Source organism: Sardina pilchardus, chromosome 1 (genome assembly GCF_963854185.1).
Source record: "Sardina pilchardus chromosome 1, fSarPil1.1, whole genome shotgun sequence".
Classification (NCBI taxonomy): domain Eukaryota; kingdom Metazoa; phylum Chordata; class Actinopteri; order Clupeiformes; family Clupeidae; genus Sardina; species Sardina pilchardus.
Genome location: NC_084994.1, coordinates 15,298,050 through 15,313,049, shown reverse-complemented (window position 1 = coordinate 15,313,049; position 15,000 = coordinate 15,298,050). Strand labels below are relative to the sequence as shown.

The following is a 15,000-nucleotide window of genomic DNA, read 5'->3' as shown; positions in this document are numbered from 1 at the left end:
GTGTGTGTGTGTCCTGTTGCCTTTGTCCTTAGAGAGATGATCTTCTGTTCGTCTCTAAAACATTGCCGTTCTGTTTTTGTCGATTTATTTGAAACTTACTTTATATTTTAACATATCTATAATCAAATCGTATCATGGGGAATTCTGAACGTTCAATATTGTGTCGAATAGTCATGAAGGATTTTACACCTCTATTGAACATCTGTCTGTTCATTTCTCCGAACGTGCAGATAAAACTGCCCTTCGAAACCTGAATGAAAACAACTCTTATTAATGCCACCTCTCTCTCCCCCCTCCTTTCTTTCTTTCTTTCTTTTTTCTTTCTTTCTCTCCCTCTCCCTCTCTCTTCCCCTCCATCTCCATCTCTTTCTTTCTTTCTTTCTCCATCTCCCTCTCTCTCCCCCTCCATCTCCATCTCTCTTTCTCTCTTTCTTTCTCCATCTCCCTCCAGCTCAGGCAGGAACTCCAGCAGCTCCTGCGGCGGCGGCGGCTCCAGCAGCTTCAGCAGCAGCTGGGCAGCAGGACTACAGCGCCGCCTGGGCCGAGTACTACAGGCAGCAGGCCGCCTACTACGGACAGACTGGACAGAGCCAACCGGCCGCCCCGCAGCAGGGACAGCAGGTACACATGCGCACCACATGCGCACCACACGCGCACCACATGCACACCACACGCACACCACATGCGCACCACATGCACACCACATGCGCACCACACGCACACCACATGCGCACACACCCCCTTAAAGACACTGGCAGCAGGGACAGCAGGTACACACGCACACAACACGCGCACCACACGCACACCACACGCGCACCACATGCGCACCACATGCGCACACACACCCCCTTAAAGACACTGGCTACACCCAACACAACAGGGACAGCAGGTACACACGCACACCACATGCGCACAACACGCGCACACACCCCCTTAAAGACACTGGCTACACCCAAACGACCTCTGGTTTGGAATAGAGCTGGGACAACAAGTCGACATAGTAGACTAAATAACTTTGGTTTAAATCCTGGTGTTACTAAATCTACATCTCATTTGTTTTTTATTTTAGTGTGTGACATGTCATTGTTAGTCAAATAATGCAAAATGTATTTCCAATTGAATGCTCCACACAGTTTGACAAACTTCCCATCATTAAAACAGACTATGGTCGATCTTTTGCTTAAGAAAGCGTCATTTAACACAATTTCCTCACCTTCCTCTCCCCTCTTCTTCTGCAGGCGCAGTGAAGCCCCGTCTCTCTGTTTGGCGAACGTCACCACCCTCCTCCTCCTCCCCTCGGACTCTGCCCTTCTCTCTCCAGCATCTCCACCCCCCTGCCCAGAACCTGGAGCCAAGCAGTTTAGTTTTGCTTTACTCCTTTTATGTCTGAGGGAATGAAAGAAAATCCTCCTTCACATTGTCTTTTTTTTTTTTTTTTTTTTTTTTTTAACAGACCCTCAAACTCCAACCACCCTAACTAATGTGAGAACTGTAAAAGACAGCAAAATCAGTTTTTTTTTGTTGGTTTTGCATTTGATTTCCCTTTTAGTCTCTCTTTCTCTGGGGTGAAAGAACTTTGGGGGTTGTGGTCTTGATCAAAATATGCCATCGCTTCAAAAAGGGAACTTTCTGGAAAAAGGAAAAGAAAAAAAAAAAAAAAAAAAAAAAAATCTGCATCGCTGATCACCAGCCCTCCTCAGTCCAGCCCTAGAGTATTCTGGAGGTCACCGTAACCATCCTATTCTAGAACTCCCCTGGCCTGGCCATAACATTCTATGCTAGAACCTTCTGGAATTCTGCATCACTGGCTAACTCCTTCCCCTCCCCCCTCTAACTGAACTTTCTGGAAATCAACAACCCTCGCCCTCACGCCCCTTCTGGCTGTTGTAATTATTCCCGTTTCCTTCTTGACTGTTGTAAAATGACTTCCTTTCTCTCCATTATCTTCATGTTTGAATTAACAACCGTTTCACCCCCTCCAGTAGTCCATTTTGAGCACTCATCAGTCTGATTCTACTACTGCATAGAACAAATTCTGCTCCTTTGTACAAAATGTTTCTGTCTTTTTTGTTTTTATAATAAGTGAATTTTGATTTTCATATGCTTTTAGTTGTTTTATTTTGTTTTTAAATGAAATGAAATCTCTAGTTTTGAGTTGGAACATTCCTAGTGTTGAAGTACTTCTCATTTTCTCCCTGTGTCTTTTTCTTTTTCACAAATAAGAGTGTGGGCTTGTCTATTGCAATACACTTTGTGTGTGTGTGTGTGTGTGTGTGTGTGTCTGTGTGTGTGTGTGTCTCTGTCTGTCTGTGTACACAGTAGCGGGGTGAAGGAGATTGTGTACACTGAATCGTGTATGTATGAATGGAAGTGAGCATTGACTTGGTGTCCTACAGTGTACATATTAGTCTGAAACATTGGTGTGTGTGAGGGACTGTAACTGTACGATGTGACTGATTGATTAAACTGAGTGTGTGCTTGCATGTACACAACGTTGAAGAGCAAAACAATGTTGTACACTGTACACAAGTGTGTGTGTGTGTCTGTCTGTAATTTTGCTTGCTAAAAATGTCCTGTTGTGTGATTGTGTGTGTGTGCATAATGTTGCATGCACAGGATGGTCTAAGTTGTGTGTGTGTGTGTGTGTGTGTGTGTGTGTGTGTGTGTGTGTGTGTGCATAATGTTGCATGCACAGGATGGTCTAAGTTGTGCGTGTGTGTGTGTGTGTGTGTGTGTGTGTGATGGTACGTAAAAGAAGCCCTTCTGTCCTGCAGTGTCGATTCCCTCCTTTCTTTACAAGCGGATGTCTCATTTGACCTTTTTATGTTTTTGCCCCTTTTTCCCCCTTGAGTTCCAAGAAGTCATGCTGTTATATAAATATATATATATATTGTACGCTTGGTTTTTTACTTTTTACTGCTTGTTTTTAAGAACTTCACAATAAAAGAGGATATACAGACTTCTCATCAGACAGATTTGTACATTGGGCTCTGTGTGTGTGTTTTTGAATAGATTTAAAAGTACTCAACTGCCAGTTTAATATTCATTAAAGGGAAACTATGCAGGTTTGGCGATTTCATCACCCTTTTCGTTTTCACTCGTTTTACGCTTGCAGATTTCTCTGCAAAGCTTCCCCTACAGCTTTAGCGTGTATATTTGACAAAACTCCTCAATCGGTCAGCCGCCTTTTGACGAGCATGATGGCGAGGCTGGAGAGTTTCTGTCCCGGTGGCACAAACTTGCATGCGTGGTTTTCCCGCTCAGAGGCGCTAGGGGAAAGCGAGACAGCAGTCATTCGACCCAAAATAGTTCAGGCAAATCAAGCTAAAGAAAACGTGCATAGTTCACCTTTAAACACTGGTGAGCATTACACTGCTGGTCGAGCTGAATACCATTTCAAGTCATTCTGAACAGATCTCTGAATCTCTATGGCAAGTTGCATTGTAAGTTGGCTCTGGAGTAGCAAAGACCAAAGTGTGCCGTCTTCACCTACTGAAGATCACAGTTTTGTCCTCTGCCTTCGAGTGGATACTGTGAAGTGCAAAACGTCTGCATTTCCAGTTTCTTCATCCCTGCAAGAATTTAACAGGTGCGATGATTGAAGATCCCCATGTTATTTTCCCATAGAAAAAGATCTCAAGATACCGGATCTCCTTATTTGGGCGGAGATGGTAGCTTTTTTGTAGGTGAACTTCAGGGGCCGGTTGCACCAACTGGTCTTTACTAAGTCTGGTCCTAACTGCTAAGTTGGTCTTTGTTAGGACCAGTCTTTAGAATTCAACTAAAGTCGGTTGCACCAGCAGAACTTACGCCTGGTCTTAACTACGCCCGGTCTTAGCGATGCGCGTCCATGTGAATGCCTACGGAACAATGACAACTTGCCTGTTTTAAAGATTCTCTGTCAATCACGTCCCCCGTTCGGAGGAAACAGCGGTTAAAGTGAATGACATGTAGCCTAATGCGTGGAAGTGGCACCTATTTAAATAGCTAAATAAATAACTTAACAATTACTGTAGCCTAGTTCCTTCTCATTATGTCTTGATATAGAATAAGCAAAGGAGACGCATTATAGCATTATCTTTTCAGAGATTAAGGCTACCAATAGGCTGTGGCAGAACAACTCTAACTGGTAGAAGCGTTATCTGCACTGTAAAATGCAGGTAAAAAGTTTGCATGTTATGTAAAGAGCTAGACCCATTGGAATACGAAATAACGTCAGCCAACCAGCCACGTTGTGCTAGGAATGCCGTAACAGGCAATTATCTAACAAATGTAACGTTAGCTTACACGGTTTATTTTTATGCACTAAACGTAATTGTAGGGCGGGCTAATATGCATCTTTGAAATGTTTCCAAGTGTATGGTTATGCTATTAGGAATGTACAAAGCTGTTAATAAAGGTTTTTAATTCGTGAATGATACCGAAAGCCCCTGAATGATTGCCAGGCTGGCGTAGTGCAGTGTCAACCTAAAACGAGTGCTAGCTGGCCAACAAGCGAGCATGGGATTAATAACAATGTAGTTTGCGCTTTAGAAACGACTGTGAGAAGTGCTAAAATGTTGGTCTTAAGAACTTACGCCTACTACTGAGTAGGCGTAAGATTTACGCCCGGTCTTAGCGAAAAGAAGGGCTAAGCCTTGATGGTGCAACTGGCGTATCTATCAGGTTGGACTTAGAACGCTGAGTTAGGACCGGTGTTCTGTCAATCTGAGCTACTTGTCGAGATGAGCTACCGCGCAAGCGCACTTGAAAAATCCGTCAAAATCGAATGTTGGGAGTAAAACGACTGTCATTTTAAGCTACCTTTCTCAACACCGAGGTAGCGTCCATGTAAACAGCGAGGATGTGGATAGTTAGTCGACTCAACATGTATAAATGTCTACTACGTCGTCGTGTAACGATGATGTAAAAATAAATAGCGAGGTAGGCGATTATTTAAAATAAATGACTGATTTCCCATCGTGTAAAATGTGTTCTTGTTAGCTAGCTAAACTAATCGGAATAACCCATCATAACATTGCTAAAGGCAGGGATGTCGTGGAAGATAAACGCAAGTAGCAGCTAAACGTAGTTTATCCACAATTTCAGAAATAGTTTATCCACCTGTTGTTGTTTATCTACCTCTCAAAATAGTTTATTCACCAATTGCAACTTTTCACATTCAAAAATCACACTGTGTTATCCACATTAACAATATACATTCATATATTTTATTAATCAATACCACGTGGTATTGTTATAAACATCGAACAATAACCTTCATCAAACATGTTCTGAAAGCCTTTTATGAAAATCTGAGCCTACCACATGGCATAGTCCACCTTTCCATGAGAATTCATAGTTTACCCACCTGCATTTTACCACCACACCTTTGGCACCATGCATCGCAAAATGAACTATAACCTACCTTACATTTACAAGATTTGGGAAAGATTATTGAAAGATTGTAGTCTTTTGAGCAAAGCTTGAAAGAGAGGCATTAAAATACAATCTTTCCCAAATCTTATCAGTGTAAGGTAGGCTTAACTTCTTGAGTTGAGACAAGAAAATGGACTCGATGACAGTTAATTAATACAATTTTATTGCACTCTTTAAGTGGTACAACATCTCGGTAAACCAGCTCAAATTTGCCAAGATCATGGAGCCTAATGGGTGTCATACTTTTGAAGATGCTCTGCAACTTCTGACTATAAACACATCTCAGTGATAGGCCAGAGATATTCACCTTTAAATGTTGTAGCAATACCTTCACTTTATCATGAGTAGATACATATTGTATTACTACATTGGTACGATCTTATCCAAATAACACTTCACTTGATGAGTTAAGCATGGCATGCTTTATTTCCACGTCATTTGTGTGTTTGTGTGTGTTGTATTGATGAACTGCCTCAGCAGCCTCCATCTGAAGGAAGGGAGGCATCATCATCACCACATAAATAAAAATAATAATCTTAAAGTAGTACAGCAATTCTTTGAAACCTATTGTGAAATAACTCAAATTAAACAATTATGAAAATAGCATAATCAAAATATAATCATTATTTTGCAACATTCAGTTTCATTACAATGCTCTCCTTTTGTCTCAAGTTGTCTTGTGCATTATCTTTTTACATGTATTTTTTCCTGTTGGATTATATTTAAAATTCAACTAAAACATTTTTAAAAATTGCATTTTGAATATGGATGATAGTTCCAAAATCACTGAGTAATCACATCTAATAATCGTGATCTCAATATTGAACAAAATAATCGTGATAATGATTTTTACGATAATCAAGCAGCCCTATAGAGCGTAGAGCAATATATTTCATCACTTAAGATTTCTTAAAATTTTTTTTAAAATATTGTTATACCGCTAACTGACAGCCATGAGTACCTTGACGATTTGGTGCAAGACTAAAAACGTTTATTAGACTATACGTTTCCCCTCCTACCGAAGCAAGTAGGACACCTTTTGCACTACTTCTGCTTGACCTATCCTTTGGAAACTTAGAAATCTAATGTTAAAACTTGATTTAGAATTTCGCATTCATCTCCAGTAGGGTTGATTACTTTTGTTTAATGGGCTTTTCCATTTGGTATGTCTGGTCCGAGTCATCATCTACTTCTTTGGCTTCATGTTCTGAGTCCTTGGGCTTTTCTGTGAAAGAAAAATATACAATTGGTCACCTTGAGTGGAACATTTTCAAGCTAACTCACTTTATTTACACCAATTTGCTAAAAGTCTTTATGGAGTAGTTCAACATTGATGGTGACACCAGCTACATTAAAGAACTGTGCAAATGAACTTGCTCCAACTCACACTAACATCTTCAACTTGTCTCTTAACAGTACAATGGTACCTGCATGTCTTAAATCTGATCATCCCAGTGCCCAAGAAAACTAACATAACCTGTCTTAATGATTATAGGCCTGTTGCACTCACTTCTGTTGTCATGAAAATCTTTGAACGTCTAGTAGTCTAGTCATTTTGCACACATTTCATTCTACAGCATCTTGATACTTAGTCCACCTATGCCTGTGTACTGTTCATTGACTTTAGCTCAGCTTTCAACACCATCCTGCCTGTCAAACCTTCCCATCTCCATTAATGGCCAAGTAGTGGGTCCCCTCCTTCCATCAGAGATTACACTTCCTCCGCCAGCTGAGGAAATTTGGGGTCGGTCAAGCAGGCGTGATCCACTTCTATCAGGCTACCATCGAAAGCGTACTCACCTTCTCCATCCTGCTCTGGCATGGTATGGTAGTGCCACCACCAGCCAGGACAAACAACGGCTTGAGAGGGTAGTACACAGGGCCTCTAAAATCGTTGGCTGTAGTCTGCCTTTTTTTTCTTTCCAAGAAAGCCGTAAACATCATCTCTGACCTCTCCCATCCAGCACACCATCTATTCACAGTCACCCAGGGAGAAGGTACAGTAGTATCAGATGTAAAACATCACACTTTAGGGATAGTACCTATTTACAAGCTATTCTTCACCTGAACATGCACTAAGCACTCACTTCATAACCTGGTCTTCCTCACTTTACACTTTTTGCACAACTGAACCTCACTGCTGCTTTCTCTGTAAACCATGCACTTTTCAACTTGATAGGTATTAAGGTAGCCCAACTTGATAGGTAGCCCATCTCAACAGATACGTTCTATCGAATTCTGCTACGGTAGCTCATCTCGACGAGGCAGCCCAACTCGACAGAACACCGGCGTAGCTTAAGACCGGGCGTAAACATGTTGGTGCAACCGGCCCCAGAGGTCTATTGGGGGCGGAGGGCACGTGAACAGTCAGAGCCTCTCCCTCCTATACACTGCTAACATAACTATAGCAACCTACAGTACAGTATACTGTGGTGCCTTGTGGCCTCTTGGAGTCTTCTGTCTGTCCTGTTCTACCCCGTCTCTCTTTCCTCAGCGTCACTGGACTCAACTGGACTCTGAACTCATTCTGCTTCTGCAGGTGATCCTCATTATTACACTATTAGACTCTCATTCAGTCTCCCATTATCAGTTGGGCTGAACTCCGACTCCTTCTACTCTGCACACACCAGCCAGTGCAGCTACTCGCCACTGCCATCTAGTGTTGAGACTGAAAATGGCATCTCATATGTTTAAGGGGAGATGAGTGTTGTGTGGGTAGATAGCAACTGTATGAAGAATGAACTGATTGGTTTAATGACTTCATTATTGAAGACTTAATGGTTTAAGACATGACTCTTGCTGGACTCCTTGCATTTGGCTTGACAATAAACTATCCTTTGGGGTCCATATAAAAAATTTTTTTTTAAAAAATCTCAGAACTAAGTTAAGCTTCTATGTTTGTCTAAAATGTTTCTCTCTGACCAGCCAGACTCACATTTGCTGCCGCTAGGTGCATCTAGGTTTCTAGGCTACGTTTCTCCTTCACTGCATGGAAAAGATTGGTCTAGACTACTTATTAATTTTAGATTATGTTGATATAACATACATGCATCTTCATCCTTATACTGAAAAAATCTGGATGTTATTTATCATTCGGCCTTGCGGGTCATAACTTGTGCTACTGCAATTTGAAATGGTTCAGTACAGTGAACATCACTGTACCTCAGAGGGAAAAGTCATGTTTAATTTTTCATTGCAAAAGCATTGATTATACTTAAACTGAAAACTGTTTGCATCGCTATTACCTAAAAACTGCAGAGTTATTGCACTGGAAACTGCATGGAAATAACTTGTAAAAGGTGGCTACAAAGGATTATTACCATAACATTACTGTATATCAAAATACCATAAAAATGACCACCTTAATTAATGCTGTTTGCATTGTCATTACCTAGAAACAACTGAGTAATTGCACTAGAAACTGCATAGAAATTATTAAGTGGTAACAACGGATTGTTACCGTGAAATTACATAGAAATTACCATACAATTACCACCTAATTAGCGAGCCATAATGTAGTGTTACCGAGGTTTCCCCCGGAGACCTGATGGCTTTTCACCTGACGTCTGAGACATGACTGTTGTGACGTTCCTCTCTATTTCTGGCAGACTGCTACTGCGGAGCCTTGGATGGCTGCAGACAGCAGGGTGCTTGATTGCTCACTACTTACAGTACATTCATGCACACACTCATGTACACCAAAGTTTTATGTAAGAAATGTATAGCATGGGTCCCCATCATATAGAAACTGCCGGATGCTAACTGGACATAGAGTTGACGTAGCCTAATTCACATAATAATAGTAATAATAATTTTGTATTGTTAAATCCTCAAAATATCCAGGTCCACCTAAATGGCAAATAGACTAGCATTCCAATCACTCATTACATTCACACCCATATCCCAAATCCCCTTGACTTACTTTTGTGTCATCAATATATTTATTTGTTATAAAATGTCATATGTGTTTGTCTCCTTTTTATGTGTTGGGTCTATGCGCCTGGCCAGTAACACTGACAACTTGACAGAGGTTTTCTTGATGCCTTTTGTTAACCCGATGGCTGACACCTGACTGATATATACACGATAAAGCACATAACACCTTTACATTTAATCTTTTCACGCTAAATACATACATTTCTCTTTGAAGTCATAGCGATGAATAGCCTAATGTCTCACTGAATCAGTAGCACAGGGCTGGTAATTCTGTGATGTACTGTAGCAAGAAAGTCACAACTCCACAGTTTTATATTTGCCAATATTTACTCAAGATGTTTTAATATAGAATACAATATAAAAAATACAATATAAAAAATACAATTATTTTACATTTGTTTTTCAGGCATTGATGATCAATCAGAGTTTAAACCACAAATCAGTATTTCTCAAACCTCACATTTCTATTTCTACTCCTCTCTCACCTGTAGGGGGCACATATACAACAAACTGAAGGACAGTCAAAGGAAACATGTGGTTCTCACCTCAAATATCACAAACACTTTCAGAAAAGCTCTATCACATTGTTTACAATATTTAAAAATATAAAAATGCCAGGGCACACCTGTTAAGTAACATTTCAGAAACCGTTGGTATTACAGAATGAATTCAGAGTGAATTAAAGAACAATATAACAGAATGGAGTATAATGAAGATGACATTCAACTTTTTATTTTAATGTTATAGTCCACACCAACCAGTGCACCACACAAATGCCCCATTGACAATATTGACTTCTTCCTACAGGCCAAGGTCTTCAGAAAGATAGCTGTCTAATTCTTTGAGCAAGGAGAGCATGACGCCACATGCTTTGTCCCTCTTTTTCAGCACCATGTCGATGAGGGAGGTCACCTGGTCCTGCAGCACATTGGTCCTCTCCAGGACGTATTCTGCCTCCCTCTTGCTTATCACATCATACTGAGGAGCTTGAAGTTTATCCAACAGACCTCGGAGTAGAGGTCCCGATGTGTTGTTGATAAGATCAGACCGAATCATGGACAGTCGATCTAGGAAGAAATCATCAAATCAAGGCTTAGGATTTTTTTTTAACATTTTGAGTGTTGGCACCAGTCAAAAATAAAAACAAAACAAGAAAACTTCTTAGTTTAATTATTCTCCACATATTTTATTCTGTATACAATCAGCTTTTAAAAGAAGTTTCAATGAATGGGTCCTGTACCATAGTTTGACATGGCGGCCATTAAAGTATCACGTCTGGATGCTCCTGAGGGAATTCCATGACTGCGTGGCCCTTCAGCATATTCCTCATCACCCCCGGCAACTCTGCTTGTGGAAGACGTCTCTCTGTGGATCACTTCTCGGGAATGGCTGGATGCTGCTGAGGGAATTTCACGACTGTGTGCCATTTCTCCAGTCTCACCATATTCAAAGCTATTCAATTTCGCATTCCATACGGATTCCCCCTCTCTCCTTATCTCCAAATAAAAACTTTGTAAGTTTCCTAAGTCTCCAATAACCACCTTGAAAAACTCTGGAGGTCTCATGTATTTAAGGGTGATCTCCGATGGGGATATCTCCGCATCAGTGGGGTATGCATTAAGGCTTAACTCAGTGTTCATCTGAATAGGGATGTTTGGTCGGTGTGTTTTGATCTTCTTAGCATTTGGTGCGTCTCGTACATCCTCTTCTACTGCCTGAATCATGGAAGCATCCCGCGGCACAACGTATGTGAAGAGAACCAGGGGTGTCACCCTGGTCCGGTAAGTTAGCACCTCTAGGTGGGCTTTTATTTTGATTCCGAATTTCATCAAGACTTCTGTCAGTGAGAAGGAGGGCTTGAGGAGCTTTGCATGGAAGCGGGTCAGTTCACATTTCTCTAGAGTTACACTGCTGTTGACCCCATGCAGAACTCTCACAGCCTCTCTAAGAGAGGAATCTGAACCTTCCAGACAGGCAAAATGGGGCAGATGAGCCTCCAACAGTTCACCTGAGAGCACTTTGATGTCCATCAAGGGACCAATTGGTTCATACTGCAACATGGCAAGCTCTGCTCTGTATACATGGGGGTCACTTAAGTGATACCGTAGAGAGACTTCAACCGCACACACCCATCGCAAACCAGACACTGTGCACTCAAAACTTCCTGGTGGAGAGCTGTGTTTATACACTGGCACTCCTGTCTCCATGGAAACAGAGGGTTCCATCAGGATCCAGTGGGAAGTGTCTTCAACATCTTCACAGGATTTGCAGCAGTTTGGTCGTCTGTCATACATACACTGAGTTTCACCAGCCGAAATGTCCAACCTTTAAACAAGTAGATCATCATCATCATCATCATCATCATCATCATCATCAATACTTATTCAGGAGTCAGGACACAAGAAAACACTCCATAGCACAATACAACCATATAAACTATAACGCCAGTGGTTTTGAGGTGAACCTGACCGCACTCATTGCAGGATTTACTCATTGTGTTGAAATGATGCTGTTGGGTGATTCATCAGGTGGTTGATGATGGTGTTCCCAACTATACAACAACTGCATTAAATGTTTGCCAAATAAAGAGCTTCCACCGAAAATATCTGCATTCATACCACCCACAATAAAGACAAGCAGATGCATTTAGGTATTTAGATATTCATCGTCAGATCGTCACCAATCACCCATTGAGTTTAAAATAATGACATATTTATCACCACAATTAAACTCAATTCCTATGGCCCAATCACCATCCAGTCTAAGCACATCAACCAGCTGATCATATCTGTAATGCCATAGCACTGCAACACCACCAGTGATTTTACCATCCTGGTACTCAAGTCAGCAGATTCACCCACCACATAAAAGTCTTTATGCAGGGAACTTTAGTTAGGTCATTTTTACATGGCTTTTGTCCTCACATAATCATCTGTTAGTAAACAGCCACCAAACTGACACGATGACAGGCAAATGCTTAAATCCCTCTAAATGAATGACACTTTAAAGTTATGGTGACTGCAAAGAAATTGCATTAGCAAAACCACCAGTAAACTATGGCTACATTGGAGTAATGCAGTGCCTGTGATCAAGCACGGATTCATAATGATCATAAAACCTTTTTAAATGAATGTATTCTGTAAATCTAAATCCTCTTACTCAGCCATATCTCCAGACAGTCCTCTCACATCTGTCCTCCGGTCAGGATTGTCCACAGAATCCAAATCCTCTTGGTCCAGAACAGTGTTTTCTGAGGAATCTTCCCTGATGACTTCAGACCCACGTGAAACACTCGGCAGCTCTGGATTAAACACTTCATCAACTGTGAAGATAAAAGGTATAAAAAGGCACATCTCAATAAGATATAAAAAAGATAAATGGCTGAAATGTGCTCAGTGCTCCACCACCCCAATAACGTCTACACTGATGCTACTTTTGGCAATTTAGACTCGAGAGGCTCAGTCAGCTGGACCCACACCTTTCCCCAACCCCCCAATAGTTTAGTTCATGATGGATTTCTGTGACTGATGAAATAAATGAATGACAATTTCAATCAGTACTTCCACCATAACACACACTGTGTGTAGGGCCTCAGAGTCTTTTCTTGATAGTGAGAGTGAAACTTGGCTGAGGCCTGCACTCTCTGGGTGTAGTTCTAGTTTAAATGAAAACAATAACGTTGCCCGTCATTCACTTCTTCCATTTTCATTACAGCATAAGTAATGCATTGATGGCCTAGTGATGTTCAAAATGAGCCTGTGATTAGTGTGGAACATGGGCTTTAAGCAAAGACATGAAGATGATCTGCACCTTCGCTCACCAAACAAAGACAATATGTTTGAAGAAGCACAGCCGCAAAAACACAGCCGCAAAAACATGCAGGCTGAATGATGTCCATGTTTTTCTTTTAGTCAAGCAGTGAGTGGTATGGGGTAACGTTGTCACAGAAGACAGAAGACAATTATTCTTTTTATCATGTGTAGTAAGACATGTGTTATGTGTGTAACCTGTAAGAAAAACAAAAAAAACCCATCTAAGTAAAAAAATAAAAACTCTCTCAGTCATCTATGGATTTATTTGGAACGGTCCAGAACTTGCCACTTTGACTTCTTCACTTTCAACCTGTTCAGCTTTCCTCTTCTCTTGTGGTAAGTTTGAACTTAAAGTAAAAAAACAATACCTGCTGTTTGTTGCGCTCTTGGCTGCTAAATGGTAAAACGTATGCATACCCTGTGTGATCGAGCCTTTATAGAACTCTGACTACAGCACGCACAAGAGCAGCAGCATGCTACTGTAGCACTGGGCTCTGCTCAACACTGCACAAGAGCAGCAGCATGCTACTGTAGCCCTGGGCTCTACTCAACACTGCACAAGAGCAGCAGCATGCTACTGTAGCACTGGGCTCTGCTCAACACTGCACAAGAGCAGCAGCATGCTACTGTAGCACTGGGCTCTACTCAACACTGCACAAGAGCAGCAGCATGCTACTGTAGCACTGGGCTCTGCTCAACACTGCACAAGAGCAGCAGCATGCTACTGTAGCACTGGGCTCTGCTCAACGCGGCGGTGGGCCAGTTCTAGAGTGTGCAAGCCACTGCAAAAAATGGGATTCACAGCAGGTTGGCCCTGATGAAATGCAGCTCCTTTTAATGACATTAGAGTGAAGATGTGTATGTCAGACAACTTTTGTACGATTCATGTCTTTCTGTTTCTGCTCAGCAGTATGACAGAAAACATACACAGCAGGACTTCAGTGACATCATACAAAACTGCCCATGTTACACCCCTTGGCGTACAGGAGGATTAAAGAAAATCTAACTGTAGGTGAGTTTCTTAAATTGCTGTTTGCAGTTGCTTTGTAGTACTGTCTGCTCTGCAAAAAGTTCCATTGTGATGAGTGTTGTCTCTGCTTCTCTCCCACAGTGTCATCTTCACATGGAGCCCTGGTTGCAGCCTTTTGTTTTTTATCATTTGAATGTCAAGTTTTGTGTTGACATTAATTAAATAAACCTGAATGTAAAAACCCTCTTCTGTTATCTTGTTCAGTGATTCATATATTATTATTATTATTTTTTTATCTAGTATAGCTTTTAGATAATGGTTGAACCATATTGATTCAGTAACATTATTTCAACATAAAATGAACTGAAATTTAAATGTAGATTCCCATTCAGATGATGGCTGAATCACCATTGATTCAATGTCAACATGGTTGATTCAACACAAAACAGAGGGGACACTTTCAATATCATGTCAACATCAGGCTTCAACGTAGTTTCTATATTTCTGCTGAACCATATTTAAACGTTGATTCAACTGAATTTTGCTATCTGGGAACTGAGATGGAGAGATAATGACAGGACTGGATGACCGTAACTCCCATTGAGAAAAAAAACTCCTATTGAGTAAAGACAGGCACAGTGGAGACCTGCCCTATACAGTATAAGTGTCTTCAACATCACACTTATTCATGCACAGTGTGAACACATGCTTCATGTTGAACACAATGGGATGGATTCATTCACCTCCATGTATTTGTATATGTTTACAGTTTGGATGTTTCTTCAGTTCAGAGAGCAGCTGCTGTGCTGAGGGTCCAGGCTGATTCCTCCCCAGCCAGAGATCTCTGAGGGCTGATGGGGTTGA

The 15,000-nt window shown here is 41.2% G+C and overlaps 2 protein-coding genes and 1 long non-coding RNA gene across 6 annotated transcripts in view; 1 reads left to right on the top strand and 2 right to left on the bottom strand.

Moving 5' to 3' along the window:
- Positions 1-1,370, top strand: part of LOC134082783 (far upstream element-binding protein 2-like) — a 19,349-nt gene extending 17,979 nt beyond the window's left edge. For all 4 annotated transcript variants that reach the window (XM_062538784.1, XM_062538765.1, XM_062538775.1 and 1 more), the window contains 2 exons: positions 452-621; positions 1,239-1,370. In XM_062538784.1, the coding sequence (XP_062394768.1) occupies positions 452-621; positions 1,239-1,247 (179 nt within the window). In that variant the 3' untranslated portion in view covers positions 1,248-1,370. The remainder of the gene's footprint in view (positions 1-451; positions 622-1,238) is intronic.
- A 4,188-nt stretch (positions 1,371-5,558) lies between these two features.
- Positions 5,559-7,488, bottom strand: LOC134082971 (uncharacterized). Its single transcript, XR_009939681.1, has 2 exons — positions 7,219-7,488; positions 5,559-6,643 (listed from the first exon to the last, which is right to left on the bottom strand). It is a non-coding gene; the product is annotated as an uncharacterized LOC134082971 (long non-coding RNA).
- A 2,182-nt stretch (positions 7,489-9,670) lies between these two features.
- LOC134082698 (uncharacterized) overlaps positions 9,671-15,000 on the bottom strand; it is a 38,375-nt gene continuing 33,045 nt past the window's right edge. Inside the window, exons 13-16 of the mRNA XM_062538609.1 lie at positions 14,880-15,000; positions 12,514-12,676; positions 10,595-11,679; positions 9,671-10,421 (exon numbers count right to left, since the gene is read on the bottom strand). The exon at positions 14,880-15,000 is cut by the window's right edge and continues 58 nt beyond it. Coding sequence (XP_062394593.1) covers positions 10,156-10,421; positions 10,595-11,679; positions 12,514-12,676; positions 14,880-15,000 — 1,635 coding nt within the window. The 3' untranslated portion in view covers positions 9,671-10,155. The remainder of the gene's footprint in view (positions 10,422-10,594; positions 11,680-12,513; positions 12,677-14,879) is intronic.